The following is a 17,799-nucleotide window of genomic DNA, read 5'->3' as shown; positions in this document are numbered from 1 at the left end:
ATCTTTTTGCTCTATGTGTAGTTACATTGTACACTGTGGATAAATATTTGTCAGGATATGTTGTGGAAAGGACTGAACCAATGAAGAGGGGAAGAAAAAAGAGGCTGTATGTTTCTTTTTCTAATAAATTTTATTTTATTTTACTTTTTTCATTTTGTGTCATTTTATGCCACTGATTTCATTGTTGGCTCTACTGCATCAGGATGAAAGAGCATTGGTCAAAGGTTTATTGTTGAAGCAATATAAATTCTCTGTTTAACCAGGCTATGGAGCATAATTTCTTTTCTTTGTACAGTTGTTAAGCAACATATGCTACAGTTCAAACTGGTGTGTGGTGTGTGTGTCTTTTCATTTGTTTTTGCCTGGGGAACACATAGTTGTAGTTCCCTTCTTGGAACAATCTAGGTGGTGTTTGTTGTGGAGGAATCACATGGTCCTATCATTCAAACTGCAACATTGAGGGGGGAGGGAACTCTAGGGTGGGGAGGGTGGAAAGACAGGTGTTTGGGGAGGGTGTGGAAAGAGAAAAATAGGAGGTGACAGACTGGGGTCCAGAGGTCTGTAAAAGAGAAAAGAGCTGCTAAGGAATGCAGATAATAAAATGGACTAATAGAGATGGGGTGCAATGAGAACTGTGGAGTATTGAAAAGCGGGGGAGCCAGATGGGGAAGAGATAGAGAATGCTATAGGATGCAGAGGGGAAAGGGGGCACTAAGAAGCAAACAATTGAAATGTGATAAAAATGTTTTTCTATTAGCTGTGCAGCCCTCTTGAAATAATGAAAAGGATCCTCATTGATTTGTGTAGCCATATTATAACTGGTCAAATAAGCACATCAAGGTTTTGATTGGATTTGGTTGCATATATATCCTTCTCAGTGTTGCTGTGCATGGGATGTCTAAGTTGTCTCCTATCAGGCACTGACTAGTTTGAGGCCTGCTTACCTTGTAAAGATTAAAAGTATCGTTTGTGATCTGCCTAGTCACTGGTTGGGAGCAATTTAGAAAAGGAAAGAGGAAGTCTTATGCTATCTGTTCTGTGGAGATTTTAGGAGATTGGCTATTATACTCAAGGATTCCAGTTGTTTAAAGCCCTTACTAATTCTGGACAGAGGCTGTGAGAGATAACAGTCTAGGGGATTTCCTGTCCACTGGAACAAGATACTTTCAGCCCTTCTACGGCAGTGTCCCTAGATTTATTTTCATTCTATGAAAATCCTAAACAGTTATCTTCTGCCAATTGATAATGGAGTCATCAGGTGTGACCTGCTTTAAGAAGCAAGGAAACTTGCTTAGTTGAAAATTATATTTTCCCTCAAACTTAGGGCTCAGTTTTGAAGATAGCAATGTTTTCTGACATCAGCATAACCAATTAAATAATTGCATTTCTATTTATCTATTTATCTAGCTCCTGTGCAAGAGTGTTGTATTTTGTGTTCCAGTATTTAGTTTCTTGATTTTAAAGGAAGGAGTGCTCACCTAAAGTTGAGTGTGTGTTTGTGCATTTACCGTAATTTGGGTCTTTCAGGAGCCATGAGATGCTTGCCTGTTTTTTCTCTGGATGCCTAAATATATTTGTTTACAGTGAGCCACTGCTTGGGCTGGACTAAAACTTCTGGTAAAGAAGTTGCTTTAGATAATGCTTATGTTATTCACATTGTAAGCCACACAAAACTAGTTGGCACAGATGTGTCCAGTATAAGTTCAATGCAGCATTTGATGTGGTTATACCATCTTTTTCTATTGAGTCTATTGAGTCTTCAATCATCGTATGTGTTAAAATTGAACTGGGACATGCTCCACTGTCTACTGCCTATTCGTTGATGCTTCTCTAACATATTCTGGCATTACTAAAGCATATTTAGGCTTGTCAGGACTAGGTTTTTAGTCTACTGAGCACAGAAAAAGTAATAGGAGTGAAACCTCCATGGAAAACAGAGGTGTTTACCAGTAAGCCATGTGATGTGCGTGACAGTGGTTGTTCCACTTTTCTCATAGTGTATGCAAGTATGATTTTGTTGACTTATACCTTCTTATTTGGACAGTGTACAATAAGAACTTTTTTATTTTCTACATATACTTTTGATTACATATTTATTGATCCTGAAACTTTAATTGCATAGAAATACTTGTTTCATGCCTCTTGTAACAAGTTAGCACTTGAATAAGAGAGTATTGAAATGGCCACATTAATTTTAACTGCTTAAAATGACTGCATTAATTTTGGGGAAGGTGGAGTGGGAGCTATGGAGAAGATAACTCTTCTGGCAAGGAGGAAATTAGAATGCTCCTGAAGAGGGTGGAAAATCACATTCATTGAAATTTGCACACTCAAAGCTGAGGAGAATGGGGGAAGGAGGAGACTTAAGGGAGGAAATGGGATAGCAAATCACTTTGTCAGGTCCTGCCTTGGGGCTCAGGGAGAATAGTGTTCATGCTCGGCCACTCATTCAGACTTGAAGGCTGCTGCTGCTTATGCCATAGGTCTGTTTGTTGTACTAAAAATAAAGCTTCCCATTAAGCCATCACAAGCTTTCTGAAATATAAATATGGGTCTTATGAACAACTATGTAGCCCACAGTGACCTCTCAAAATCTGAGTGCTCCAGATGGAAACTGTTGGTAGATGTTCAGTGAAGTAAACCCTTTCCCCCAGAATTTGTGAGTGGCAGCACTTACCCATTGCTATTGCAGTGCACGTGTGTGTGTGTGTGTGTGTGTGTGTGTGTGTGTGTGTTGATTTGTCTTGTTATAATGCTGTAAGTCTGTATGTGGAATGGCAGATTTAGTTATACTGTATTCTGATTTTTTTATCTCAAGTGGCTGATCTGGCAAACTCTTCAGACTCTACCAGAATGTTAGCTCCATCTGATACAGTACCATGAGATTAACACTCCCCTTTAAAAGGAATGATTGGGGGGGGGGCTGGCTTTGAAAAGCCAGGCAGAGCAGGGCCTACTTTTGGAAGTAGGAATACCACAACAAGACTGAGGGAGTTAACAGTACCACTCTGTTCTGCCTTGATCAGACCACACCTGGAATACCGTGTCCAGTTCTGGGCACCACAATTTAAGAAGGATGTTGACAAGCTGGAATGTGTGCAGAGGAGGGCAACTAAGATGATCAAGGGTCTGGAAACAAAGCTTTATGAGGAATGGTTGAAGGAGCTAGGTATATTTAGCCTGGAAAAGAGGAGACTGAGAGGAGATATGATAGCCATCTTCAAATATCTGAAGGACTATCACATGGAAAATGAAGCAAGCTTGTTTCCTCCTGTTCTGGGGGGGGGGGGAGGGACTCAAACCAATGGCTTCAAGTTGCAAGAAAGGAGATTCCAACTAAACATCAGAAATAACTTTCTGACAGTAACAGCTATTTGTCATTGGAACACTGGCCCTCAGGAGGTTGTGGAGTCTCCTTCATTAGAGGTTTTTAAGCAGAGGTTAGATGGCCATCTGTAATGGATGCATTAGCTGAGATTTCTGCGTTGCAGAAGGTTTGACTAGATGACCCTTGGGATCTCTTCCAGCTCTACAATTCTATGTTTCTATGATTCTTAAGGTTTGGGGTAGCACAACCTGTTTTAGCTTGTTAATGGGCTGCCTCAGAAAGTGTGTACACTTCCACACAATTATGAAAAAAGTGTGCCTGCTTAAGCACATATCTGTTCACTCATTCCAGTGTATTTACCCCAAGTAACTGATGAGTGGCCCCATTATTTCCAGTCCACACTCAGCCACTGTATCTTTTTCTTTCAACTAGTTATTTGGGAAGATGCTCATCAGCTGCTGAAGTTTGCTAAAGGTGCTGATCGTATTCATACAGCAGCTCTGACTCTTCCCCAGCAATTTTCTTGTTCTGCTTTACTAAGCAAACCAGTTGCCAGGTCCTTGCTTTTCCTATCAGGAAACCCCTTGCTTCTGTTCCTACAAAATCCTAAACAGAGATAGGTGTAAATAATTGTGGGCAGGGGCAAATTGCAAGGGTCTAATTAAGAAGTCTAAACCTATCCTCCACCATGTATTGAGTTTGACAGATGTTACATCTTGTGTGTTAATGAGCATATCACGCCCATTTTACAGCAGCTACACTTGTTTTCAGTTTGTTTCTGGGCATGATTCAGGGGGCTGGTGACTATGCTTGAAGCCTGAGTCCAGGTAACCCAGAGAGCAGCCTCTTTGTGTACCATCCTGCTGCTCCCTTCTTCTCTTCATCCCAACTATGGCTGAAGCAAGACAAGTGAAATGTGTGAGAGAGCCTTCTCCCTGGCTATACCTAAATTGTGTTACTCTTTTCTATGGGAGGCCCAGTCGACCTTGTTACTGCCTGTCTTCTGGCATCTTGCTAAGATGCTTTTATTTAGACAGGCTTTTAATCTGCTTGTTTAGAAATTTGTAATGCTAAACCTGACCCTGCTGTTTTTAATATTTACTACTTGTCACAATTGTCTCTTTTCATTGATATTTATTAAGATGTGGTATGTTTTGTTTTCAAATTTGTAAGCCACCTTGCGTACTGTTTTTAACATGGATATAAATTTTCTAAAATAAAAACAATGAACCCTAGAACTTACTTTGCAGGAAGTTAGACAAAGGCATCTTCAGTATCTTGACACTGTTAGGAGCAAAGGTTTGAACACACTCTGTAAGGGAAGCTGCTGTTAGCAGATATAGCAAATATCTTCAGAACGAATGAATTTCATTTGCAATTTCCCCCCCTATCTCTGTTTTCACAGAAAAGCAGGGTCCTGAAAGGAAGAGGATTAAAAAGGAGCCCGCAACTCGGAAGCCCAGCCTGCTGTTCGGAATGGGACTTCCAGGAATCCGTGCAGGTTATCCACTCTCTGAGCGCCAGCAGGTTGCGCTTCTTATGCAGATGACAGCAGAAGAGTCTGCAAACAGTCCAGGTGTGGACAGTATAATTTGTGTTTAAGGTAGAATTAGGCCCTTATGGTTCTCCCTCAAAGTCTGCAGTTGCTGTCTTAGTGGGGATCTCAGAAACATCCAGTTAGGTGTTCAGCATACAAGCCTTGGAGAACTCCCCAGTTCAGCTAGTGAATCTACTTCACTTCTTCCCTTAGATCTCAGGCCCCTTCATTCCTGAGAGGAACCACAGCTGCTTTTTACAGTATTTGCTTAATCACAGTCTTTCATTAATGTCTCCATTGTGCCTGCAGAGGCATTCCTCTGCTTGGAAAGATTAACTCTCCCATCCCCCAATCCCCCAGCCATTTCCTCTGCTTCAAGGCAAGATTGTAACTATATGGCAACAGCTCCCTCTAAAGGCTTTGGGGTTTTGGCTTTGAACTGAACTCCTCCTTCATGTGTGCTTTTCCCCACCTCTCCTGCCAGCAGTAGATACAACACCAAAGCATCCCTCTCAATCCACAGTTTGTCAGAAGGGAACTCCTAATTCTGCCTCCAAAACCAAAGATAAAGTAAACAAGAGAAATGAACGTGGAGAGACTCGGCTGCACCGGGCAGCTATCCGAGGAGATGCCCGACGCATCAAGGAACTCATTATTGAGGGTGCAGACGTCAATGTAAAAGATTTTGCAGGTAACCACTCTATTCATTCTGAATTGACTGCTGGAGTATGGCGGGGTGGGGGTAGAAAAACAATACAATTGTTTCTTGGCTGAGACACTGAAGAAAACATTATACTAGAGCCCACATAATTAAGTTGCCCAGCTTGAACTAGGATAGGACTAGATTCATCAGAGGAGGAGGTGAGCAACCTGTAGTGGAACAGTCAGAGTAAGTTGCTGAACAGTGATCCAGCTTGGGGATGTGTTGTATTTTGTTCTGGTGTTTTTTTGTTTGTTTTTTTGTTTTTTGCTGTCAAGAACCTTGTGACGTTGTCACTGTTTCAAAAACACCCCCCACACACCAAAAACCAAAATGCGAGCAGTGCTGTGAGGGGGCCTAACAGATCCATTGCCTTGGATCAGGGATTCTATCTATGACTTTCTCTTTCCCATTTCATGTTGGTTGCATATTTCTAGCTGTGGCAGAGCTCAGTTACCTATAAAGTTTTCACCTTCCATGCTGTATTCTCCCTCCTGATAGTTGCTGCTGTTCTGTCTTTTCTTTTTATTCTTTCCTCTTTTCAACTGCAGTGTTGTAGCCTCTGTTGTCCTAGCTTCAGCCACTGTGATACCTTCACATGCTAATGATTGTCGATCAGGTTTCCCCCCTCATTCTTTAGGTAGTCCAAATTAATCTCTTATGTCCCATTATTTTGCCAAAAACTCTTGTTGTGCAAAATTTAACAGGTGCCAAATTGTGTTCATTGGGAGATCTAGGACTTGCTGGTTTGCTATCTTAGTATGCAATTCAGAAGCTACAATAGATGCTTATTTGAAATGACCTAGCACCACCATGCAAAGGTTAAGGTTCACTGGACTTCTATAATGAGCAGCAAGTGCCTTGTCCTGAGCCTTGTAATAGTTAGTACTGGTTTCTGATCAAGACACATACTAATTATAAGTCATTTATGCATCTAGATAACACTCATTCAGTAACTCAGACAGAGGCTTTCTAATAGTGAAGTTGTAGAAATAACTCTTTTGGGGAAACTTTTAAGGATTGTTTTATTTGGAAATCAACCTGTTAGCATCATTTATTCATTACATTCCAGGAGGCTTCAGGTTTTTTTATTCATTACATTTTGGTATTCTTGTTTCTGTGGAAGCATTCTCTACCTACCACCTGATGCTGCAAAGCCACCAGAAAGCCAAGCAGACCTGTTTGTGGCATTGCAGCTATTTGTTAATATTTCAGACACTAAGGTTCAGGTGAGAACAGGAATTCTCTGAAAAATAACATTGACCATCTTTCTACATCAAAAGATGGTCCCTCCCTCATGCCCCTTTATTAAACTTCTGTTCTTTCCTTATTTCTAGTGGGGAGCTGGATGTATATATTATGTTGCCAGACAAAAGAGCCTGGATGGGCTAAATACCAGGCAAGAGTCAAGCTTCTGATGTCTTTACACTAACGCAGGGCTGGCGGGTGGTTCTACAGGCAAGCCTCTGTGCTGCCAGCCAGCATAATCAATGGAGGCACTGCTGTGTGACATAGTTACTGATCTGAAATAGGCCATCCATGTCACGTGTATGTTTTGTATGTGCATTTGCAGGTTGGACGGCTTTGCATGAGGCATGCAACAGGGGTTACTATGACGTTGCAAAACAGTTGCTTGCTGCAGGCGCCGAGGTCAACACCAAGGGCTTGGATGATGACACTCCGCTGCATGATGCAGCCAGCAATGGGCACTACAAGGTCAGTTCTTGCCAGATTTGAATAGTCAGCTGTTACACAGGCCCAAATGATCTCTCCCTGTGGCCACCATCAGGCTCTTCACTGTGTACTTTTTATTCTTCCCTCCTACTATTGAAAACTTGTGGTTGAGGATAAGTTGCAGCCTTTGCCTTCTTCCCTTTACCTCCAGTAATGTCTTTACCACCTTCCTGATGTGTCCAGTGTCCTTATTTCTAGGTGTTTGAAGTGTAGCTACCCTGTTCGGTCCCAGAGAAACAAGAGAGACAAACTGGGTAAGGTGATAATGTATGTCAGGGTATTCCCTTATACTGAGACAGGCCAATGTCTATATCTAGCTGCAAGGAATTCAACTAAGGATCTTATACTTGTAGAGCATGTTCCCTACCACTTAGCTTTAGCTCATATTTCTCTGATCAGTGTGCTAGACTTTAAGCTACTTTATCACTAGCTGATAGTGAGCTGGTTTGTCAACCTTTTGGGTAATCTTCATTTCTGCTCCTTTGTCCATTATAGATGCAACTTAATGAGACTTTGTTTATGTCTAGGTGGTGAAACTGTTGTTACATTATGGAGGAAATCCTCACCAGCTTAACAGGAGGGGAGAGACACCATTAAAAGTAGCAAATTCCCCCACAATGGTCAATCTGCTCCTGGGGAAAGCCACATATCCTTCCAGTGAAGAGAGCTCCACAGGTAAGAGGTGGGAAGTGGCAGAAGGGTGTGGTACAAATAAACTGTACCTCCATGCGTAATGTAGGGAAATAAGTAGACCTTCAGAGGGCTGTATTGTGCCACGAGCACACCCTGAAACCTTTTGCTTAGTGTCTTCAGGGGTTTAATAATGACCTCTGCTCCCTTGAGATTTGCATATTGTTCTTTATTGTTGCATGCTTGCAACAGCCCATCATTGGAAATCAAAGACTAGGCAGCTCCCTAACAAAGACTCCAGGAAATGCTCCAGGTTAATGTGGAACTGAATGCTTTGCTGTTCTCCATCCTAAGGTTGATGGAGCAGAGGCTGAATGTGATGGCATTACTTACCATCACTTTCTCGTGATCCTGAGGAGGATCAGATTTTAATATTTTGCTATTTTGCTTTCACTAGAATTTATTTGTGAGGTTAAGCAATCAATTTGCCTCTCACCATTGCCTGTAGTAGAGTCAAGGCCTCCCAAACAGCACATGAAAAGACAGAAGCAGGCCATTTGATACTTTGCCAGACAACTTTGCAGTGTGACATATCCAGAAGTAGCACAGTTAATGCATATAATAAGTGGGGTCAGGAAGACTGTGTGTATCATGAATGGAGTAAGATACCCACATTTAGCACCCTCACTCAGCTGGTAACCTCTCTTCTGCCTATAACAAGCCTCAGCTATAAGATGCTCTATGATGCCTATTCGCTGCCTCCTCCCCAAGCCACATGTTCTATGCTGTAACATAATGATGCATTGTGCAGGTGGTTTTGAAGCTCAGCAGGGATGGGATTTTTAAGAAATTTGCTTGGCAAAGAGAGATGCAGAAAGGACTTGTGTCCAGCATTGCTTTGCAAGTAAAAGCTTGTAAAAGAGAGTTGTACTGTATTGCGTAGGGATGAAGAGGTGAGCCTTTGAGAAAATGCAGTAAGAGGAAGTTTTTGCAGAGTGACGAGGAGTCTGTGCAAAGAAGTGCTGATTAGCCAAGAGTGTGAGGTGTAAATACTTCATTCAGATCTCACCTTCACCTTGGACTTATCAAATGCCCTTACACAAATCACTGTTTATCCTAGTGTCATCCCTTCATCTGTAGCAGAAGGAAAACAGCTGGCCTTCCTTATAGGGGCATTGTAACAGTTGGTGGTGGAGTGCACACCAAATCCCCTTAAAGCACTATATAAATACTGTGTAGTAGCTTTGAGGCCTGTATGAGGGTGAAACACTTGGATGTGGTAGGGATGGGGCTGAGCATGACCAATGCTCCTGTGTTTTTTAAAAAAAGGCAGTACCTGAGATGAGGGGAATGGATGCACCATTTGCCTGATAATAAATTGGCACTGCAGATGTCTGGCTGTGCTGCAACTTATGGAAGCAGTCCCCTTTGAAACAAATGGATATTACACCCAGCAATCGCTCTTATTGGATTTGCACCCTTTCTGCCCAGATGCTCCAAATGGATTCCTGTCATTGACTCCCCTGCGCAGCTTTGGCCTTTTATTCCAGAGGACCCAGCAGACCACCGAGTAGGTAAAGCAGCCACAGCTATGCTTTGCACATGGAAGATAGATTGTCTGTTCAGGTATTGTGAGCAGGTTTCTGTGGAGAATGATGCTCCAGCTCCAGGTGAAAGTAGGTGTCGTACCTTACTCTTTATTTGTGCTCTTGTTTTTTCAGAGAGCTCAGAAGAGGAAGATGCTCCTTCGTTTGCACCATCCAGTTCCATTGATGGCAACAACACAGACTCTGAGTTTGAGAAGGGCCTGAAACACAAGGCCAAGAATCAGGAGCCTCCCAAAGCTGTCACACCCGTGAAGGATGAATATGAGTTTGATGAGGATGATGAGCAGGACAGGGTCCCACCAGTTGATGATAAACATCTTCTGAAAAAGGATTACAGGAAAGAGACTAAAGCAAATAGTTTTATTTCCATCCCCAAGATGGAAGTAAAAACTTATACTAAAAACAGCACAATCACACCAAAGAAAGCATCCCATCGTATCCTTTCAGACACATCTGATGAAGAGGAGACCAGCCTGCCTGTGGGGACTGGGGAAAAGCTGCGGCTGACAACCCACTCTATCCTCCCCAGCAGCAAGGCTCGAGAACCTTCTAATGCCAAACAGCAGAAAGAGAAAAGCAAAGTGAAGAAGAAGCGCAAGAAGGAAGCAAAGGGCAAAGAGGTTCGGTTTGGCAAAAAAAATGACAAGTTTTGTTCTTCTGAATCAGAGAGTGAAAACCTGGAGAGTGAGGAGGATGACAGAGACTCTGTACAAAGTGCTACCTGTGTAAAGGACTCCAGATTGGTGTTGAAGGAGTCATCCTTGTTTAATTCCCTTTCTGCTTCTTCTGCCTCTTCCCATGGGAGTTTGGGGTCTCAGAAGCATAATGCTACCCTTGCAGAGCAGCACTCCAAGCACTGGAGGACAGACAACTGGAAAACAGTCTCTTCTCCAGCCTGGTCAGATGTCAGTTCCTTATCAGATTCAACAAGGACGAGGCTGACCAGTGAGTCTGATTACACGTCTGAGGACTCAAGCCTGGAATCACTGAAGCCTGTGAGGAAGAAGCAGGAGCCCAAGAAGCGTGCCCAACATGGAGCTGCTGTGATTGTGGAGAAGAAAAATTCATTCCATGCCAGTGTTGATGGAGCTATTCCAAAGCGAGACAAGGAGGGGAAAGTTGTAAAAAAGCATAAAACAAAACACAAACACAAAAACAAAGAGAGAGGGCAGTGTCCTGCCACCCAAGACATTAAAATAATCAAAGCCTTTTCTTTTGACTATGAGGACTCTAAGCAGAAGACCGATAAGGCTTTGATTGTGGAGACTGAATGCCCTGTTGAGAACAAGCTCAAAGTGCTTAAGCATGAGAGGGAGCACTTCAAGAAGGAAGACAAATTTCAGAAAACTAAATCTGAGGAGAAGGAGTGGCTGTTTAAAGACGATGCTGGAAAAACCTCCAAAGAGGAGAAATCCTTGAAAAAAGCCAAGGAGGCAAGTAAAGATCTCAGTAAAACTTTCAGAGAAGAAAAGAGCAGCAGATTGGAAAAAGAGAAACCCATAAAGGAGAAATCTCCTAAAGAGGAAAAACCTCGAATACATAAGGAAGAGCGAAAGAAAAAATCTAAGGACAAGCAGTTCAAGACTGATAAGAAAAATGAACTGAAGGAGGAAAAACCAGCAAAACCAGAGAAGGAGAAAGCCCTGAAAGAGGAGAAAGAGAGATGTAAAAAAGACAAAGGTTACAGGGAGGAGCCCAACTTTGAAGAGTTTAGTAATAAAAACCAGTTTTTAGAAAGTGAGGACACAAAGTTCAGCCTCTCTGATGATCAGCAAGATCGGTGGTTTTCAGATTTGTCATCGGATTCTTCTTTTGATTTCAAAGGAGAGGATAGCTGGGATTCACCAGTGGCAGACTACAGGGAAATTCAAAATGACACTGTGACAAAACTCATCATAGAAACGGTGAAGGAGGAGACAAAAGACAAGAAGCGAGATAGTAAAGCAAAAGATAAGAGGGAGTACAGCGAGAAACGTAATGAAAAAGACACTTTTCTAAAAAAGAAAGAGAGGGAATATGTTGAGCGGAACTCTGAGAAGAAAAAGGACCAAGTTGAAAAGCATAAAAGTATTTCTAGTTATCTGCCTGAAAAGAAAAGAAAGGATTCTGCTGAAAGCTTTAAAGAGAGAAAGGAAAAGGAGGCTAGTGAAACTAACAGAGAGAGAAGAGATTTGCCCGATAGCTCTAAAGATAGAAAAGAAGTTAAAATAAAACAAGAAGAATCCTACAGAGATGAATTTAAAGACTATGGCTGTGAAACATTCTTCAAAGAAAAATCTGAACCCGAATTTAGTGGGAAAAATGTGGAGAACTGGGATAGGCATCATTCAGGAAAAGAGAAGAAAGATGTGCCAGAGAAGGACAAGAAAGAGAAATTAAAAACAGAAAAGTACAAGGAGAAATTCAAAGTGGAGGACAAAGAGAGAAATGAGAAAGCTTTGCCGGAAAAAAACCAGAAGGACAAAGAATTAGATAAAGGTTTTAAAGAGAAGAAAGATACAAAGGAGAAATATAAAGATCCTCACAATAAAGATAAAGAGAGAAAGGGTTCACTAGACCAAGTAAAAGAGAAGAAAGAGAAGAACTTTTCTGGAGATAGAGAGGATTTCCACGAGAGGAGGGATGAGAAAAAAGGCCGGGAGAGGACATGGTATAACATCTTAGATATCTTCACAGATGAAAGTGAAGATGAGAAGGATGATTACAGCCTAAGTGGGTTCAAACTTGGAGAGGGCCTTGGGAGCGAAATGCATCGTATGGATAGCATGCAAGACAAAGACGATAGCATGGTAGCTGAGAGAGACCTTTATGTCCCTGACAAGCACAGGAAATACTCCTCTGATCGGCAGCATTCCACTGAGAAACAGAAAGACAAAGAGTCAAAAGAGAAGAAGAAGGACAAAGGGTTACCAGAGGGTGGAAAGGAGAAAAAAGAGAAAAGCTCCTTTGAAAAACACAAAGAGAAGAAGGACAAAGACTCAGTAGAGAAGTATAAAGACAGGAAGGAGAGAAGCTCAGTGGACTCAGCCCAAGAAAGGAAGGCAAAGCAGAAATTCCCTGAAAAGGTGGAAAAGAAACATGCTGGGGAAGAGAAGGTTAAAAACAGGCACAAGGAAAAGCCAGATAAAGAGTATACTAAGGAGAAACGGTCTTCGAAAAGCGGAGAAGCAGAAAAGAGCTTGCTGGAGAAACTGGAGGAAGAAGCCCTCAATGAATACAGAGATGACTCCAATGATAAAATCAGTGAGATTTCTTCTGATAGCTTCACAGACAGAGGGCAAGACCCCGTACTCACCAATATCTTTGAGTCTTCCAACCTTTCACTTGCAGATGCCACCGAAGAGAAATTTAAGGAGTCTCTGCCTTTGCCTTGCCTTCCAGATAAACTCAAGGAGAAAGAGAGGCACAGGCATTCTTCATCCTCGTCAAAAAAAAGCCATGAAAAGGAAAAAGCAAAGAAAGAGAAAGCTGAAAAGAAAGATAAAACAGATGAGTTTAAAGACTCCAGCAACAGGAAAGATTCTACTCAGTATGAGAAGGACTTTGCCATAGATGGAGAAGGCATTAGTATTTCTTATGGAACAAAAACAGAGGCTGAAGAAGAACTGGACAAAAACATGGAGTATTTGTTTCCTGAAAAAAAGGAAAAGAATGATGCTGAAAGAGAACTTCCAAAGAAGGCAGAAAAAGACAAAGCGTACAGCTCCAGCACAGTCAGCACAACCAAAGATAAGAAGAAGAGGGACAGGCATAAAGAAAAGTGGAAAGAGGAGAGAGAGAAGCACAGAGACAAACACACTGATGGTTTCTTTAGGCACCACAAGGAGGAGCAGAAGTCTGCCAAAGACAAGGATAGCTCTCAAGTGATCACTCTTAAAGACAAATCAAAAGAGGAAACACCCAAATTTAATGACCTCAAAGTAAAGGAACGACTCAAGGAAAATCAAGAAAAGGACAAATCAGAGTGTCTTAAAATGAGCAACGGGAATGATAAAATAACCTTACCCAAAGAAGGCACCAAGAAGGACATCAGACCCAGGGAAAAGCTTTTGGGAGATGGTGACCTAATGATGACCAGCTTTGAGAGGATGTTGAGCCAAAAAGATCTTGAGATTGAAGAGCGCCACAAGAGACACAAAGAGAGAATGAAACAAATGGAGAAGATGAGGCATAGATCTGGAGACCCCAAATTAAAAGACAAAGTCAAGGCCAATGAGGATATGCGCAAAAGGAGTCTGGATTTGACTACAAAGAAACCACTAGCGCCTGACACTCAGTTAAAGGACAAGAAACTCAAAGATCTAGGCCCACTGGCTCCAGTAGTATCCCCAGATAACAAGAACCAACCTGTTGTTGGGGTGGATTCCAAGGATTGGATAGCCGGCCCCCAAATGAAGGAAATCCTACCTGCGTCTCCAAGGCCAGATCAGAACCGGCCAACAGGGGTTCCAACACCAGCATCTGTTGTTTCTTGCCCAAGCTATGAAGAGGTGATGCAGACACCAAGGACTCCATCTTGCAGCAATGAAGATTACACAGATCTGATGTTTGACTGTGCTGACTCTCAGCATTCATTGCCCATATCCACCATGTCCATGAACGCTTGTTCTCCATCTTTCTTTGACAGATATTCCAACTCTTCAAGTGGATTCCCGGAGAACCCAAGTCAGACCCCAACAAGGACTATTACCTCCACAAATCTTCACCGTTCAATGTCTGTAGATATCAGAAGAGCAGCAGAGGAAGAGTTCAATGTTGGGGACAAATTTTTCAGGCAGCAAAGTGTCCCAGCCACTTCTAATTATGATTCTCCAGTTCAGCACTTGATGGAGGAGAAAGTATCTCTCCCCTCCATTCCCATAGAAAAGTTCCCATGTTTGTCCCCAGAATATTATTCACCAGACTATGGAGTCCCATCCCCTAAAGCAGAGGCATTGCATTGTGCACCAGGAACTGTGGGCAATGTTGTTCAGTCCCCTGAAAGTGTATATTCTGGATTGCAAGCCAAATCTTCCCCTTCTCATAGAGATGAACTGCTTGCCCCTTCTGTTGAAAGTGCTCTCCCTCCAGATCTTGGCCTGCCTTTGGATGCCACAGAAGAGCAACAAGCTACTGCTTCCATTATGCCCCCAGAGTCCAGCTTTTTACCACCAATTGAAGACAATGAGTTTGGCTCTAGCATTCCAGAACAGAATAGTACTGAGTGGGAGACCACTCCAACAAGAAATCTGGATCCTCCTGTGCCTCAGAGTTTGATTGGCAATCCTTCTGATCATTCTGTCAGCTGGACAGTGGGATCAGAGCTGCTCATTAAATCTCCCCAACAGGGTCCTGATTCCCCAAAGTCTTTCTGTTCTCCAGACATCACGCATCCCACACCTGTGCCCTTCATTTCTGCAGATTCCCTACATCCCAGTTCCCCCGTTTCCTACTCTCTCTCAGTGACTGAATCAAGGCTTGATACAGCAAAGGAAGATGCTGAAGAAGCAGTTCCAACAGAAATGGTAACTGCAGAACAGCAGGCTTCATATGCAGATTCCCCTGCTAGATTAGACACTTTCTTTAGTAGTGGTAGTAAGCCTGTTCCAGAGGAAGCATCTGACACACCTTTGCAACCAGCTAGCATGCCAGCAGAATCGAAAGTGGAGGCTGTTAATGCTCTGGAAAACTTGGAAGAGAGCACCATTGCCCCTGTAAATCCCGAGGAACAAGCTGCATGGCCTGATTCATTTCCAAATTCAGAGGATGACTTAGACCTGGGTCCTTTCTCTTTACCAGGATTGCCACTTCAATCAAAAGATGTTCCAGAGGAAGAATTGGCAGCGTCAGCTGAAGACACTCATGCGGCAGATCAGGAAACCACCAGTGCAGACTTTGTGGATGTTGGGGTGTCTTTGGGGGCTACAAACAAGCAGGATGATCTAACTCTTAACCAAAAGAGCATACTTCCTGAGGAGCCAGATCTACACACTGATGAGCAAAAGGCCAATGAAATTTCACTAGAAGTTGTGTCAGAAGCATCAAGTGCCCCGGAACAGAAAAATATAGAAGAAGCGGAGGCTCCCCAGAATATTCAGGAGGTGACACCAGCAGATCTTGCTCAGTCAGAGACCAAGGAGGAGGAAACCAGTTGTGAAGAACTCTCCTCAGCTACTCTTGCATCAGACAGTGGTTCTCAAGTTAGTTTGAGCCAAGCAATCCGAACTGAGAGCACTGATGTTCAAGACGTAGTGGTACCCGGAAGCAACAGCCAGATCCCTTCCTCTCAGACAGAGGTGCTGCAAGGGAGTACCCAATTAGAATCCACAGAGCCACCACCCAAACCAGTCCCTGAAACCCCAAAGCCCCCCAAAATCGAAGAGATCCCACAACGGATCACCAGAAACCGAGCCCAGATGCTTGCCAATCAAAACAAACAGAATGCTGCTGCTGCTACTACTGCTACTGCTACTGCTACTGCTGCTACTACAACTACTACTACTACTACTACTACTACTTCTGAAAAAGAGTTCCCCCCTGCTTCTGCCCCTTCAACACGAGCAAAGGGACGTGTCTCAGAGGAGGAAGATGCCCAGGCACAACATCCGCGGAAGCGCAGATTCCAGCGCTCCAATCAGCAGCTGCAGCAGCAAATCAACACCTCCACCCAGCAGACACGGGAAATGATCCAGCAGACACTGGCTGCAATTGTTGATGCCATCAAGTTGGAAGACATTGAACCTTACCACAGCGACAGGTCCAATCCCTATTTTGAGTACCTACAGATCAGGAAGAAAATTGAGGAGAAGCGGAAAATTCTCTGCTACATCACTCCCCAGGCACCCCAGTGTTACGCTGAGTATGTCACCTACACAGGCTCATACCTGCTGGATGGCAAACCTTTGAGCAAGCTGCACATTCCAGTGGTGAGTAACCTTATACTGCTTGTTGTCTTTATAAACCGTGCTAGCATGGAAAAATCCAATACCACCAGCAATATCTTCCCTTCTTGCATCACAAGTGCATGTGTAGCCCTGGGGAAGGTATACCTGAACTCTGTTACCTCGGCAGAGGCCCCTAAATCAGTGCTAGTGCACTTGGATCTGCTGCCACTTCATATGAGGAAGGAGCCACCATCACACATCCCTGGGCACTGGTGGACCAGCTGCTGTTTGTGGTGTGTGCAGACCAATGGATGTGAATTAAAATTCACTAAACCCCAAATCAGGCATTCTAGACATTGAAAGCAGATCTGCAGTTAAGCACAGACATATGCAAGTTCTGCATGTCTTTGTTTGAGTATATAGGAAGGAAAAACTCAGACAGCTCAGCGGTGGAGCACCTGCTTTGTGTGTACAAGATTCCAGGTTCAGGTAGTAGCACTGGGAAAGGCCCCTGCCTGAAAACCTGGAAAGCAGCTGCCTGCTGTTTGTGTAAACAAGACTGAGTTAGCAGCTGTGGAGAAGCCCTTTACCTGTCCAGTTGCAACACAACAACCCTGCAGTGATGCCAGTAGGTTTTACACTCCTGTAGTTGTTGCCACCACCCTCCCACTTACTTTTGCAGCCCAGATATGAGGAGACCTGGGATGCACCAAAATAATTACTTTAAAAAGGATCTGACCCAGTGCACCCAGCACTCCTTGGTCCAGTCTACACACACAAATTGCTGGGGAAAGCAGGGCTTTTGTAGTCCAAGATCAAATCTGCTTACTCATTTCTCTAACAATAAAACAATGAACATGGTGGTGATGCAATGACTACTGCAATTGACACAAGATAATATCACCAAGGCAACTATCCGTAAACAAACAACAAACGTCCATAAAAATAGCAAAAGTAGTTTCTTTCCCAAATAGGTTTTATCTTAAATAATTGCAAACACAGTAATAAAGAGTCCACTTGTGGTTCAGTGCTCTACAGTAATCAGATGTTTCGTCGCTAAAAAGCTTAGTCATCAAGCTTTGTAGTAAATAATATACAAGAGAAGACAATATGTAAATGACTTAAAGCAGGGGTATATCTGTCCCCATCTGCATGTTTCCATCGGGAGGAGCATAGAAAGATGACAGTATTCTTCAGTTTGTTAAACCTCCTTCTCGTTTCTCTGGCAGACCCTCTAAACTTCCTGAAACCCAGGAACACTGAGACCCACACACCTTGTGTTTTCCAGACAGTCTCCTTATAAGCTACTCAGAATGTAAAGGCAGCCCACAGTCCCCATGTTTCTCCCAGACCTCAGAAGAGTGTGCTCGTCTCTTACAACTCTGATCCTAAGCTTGAAG

At 43.1% G+C, this 17,799-nt stretch overlaps 1 protein-coding gene across 3 annotated transcripts in view; it reads left to right on the top strand.

The window, feature by feature from the left end:
• The window catches only part of ANKRD11 (ankyrin repeat domain containing 11), a 203,999-nt gene that overhangs the window by 175,414 nt on the left and 10,786 nt on the right, over positions 1 to 17,799 (top strand). Inside the window, exons 5-9 of one of the 3 annotated variants that reach the window (XM_081201094.1) lie at positions 4,734 to 4,904; positions 5,389 to 5,556; positions 7,139 to 7,281; positions 7,827 to 7,974; positions 9,651 to 16,441. In XM_081201094.1, coding sequence (XP_081057220.1) covers positions 4,734 to 4,904; positions 5,389 to 5,556; positions 7,139 to 7,281; positions 7,827 to 7,974; positions 9,651 to 16,441 — 7,421 coding nt within the window. Of the gene's footprint in view, positions 1 to 4,733; positions 4,905 to 5,349; positions 5,557 to 7,138; positions 7,282 to 7,826; positions 7,975 to 9,650; positions 16,442 to 17,799 lie in introns of all 3 variants that reach the window. The other 2 variants (XM_081201092.1, XM_081201093.1) reach the window with 2 other exon arrangements.

Source organism: Podarcis bocagei (assembly GCF_964188305.1).
Source record: "Podarcis bocagei genome assembly, chromosome: 7".
Classification (NCBI taxonomy): domain Eukaryota; kingdom Metazoa; phylum Chordata; class Lepidosauria; order Squamata; family Lacertidae; genus Podarcis; species Podarcis bocagei.
This window is presented reverse-complemented; position numbering and strand designations above follow the sequence as displayed.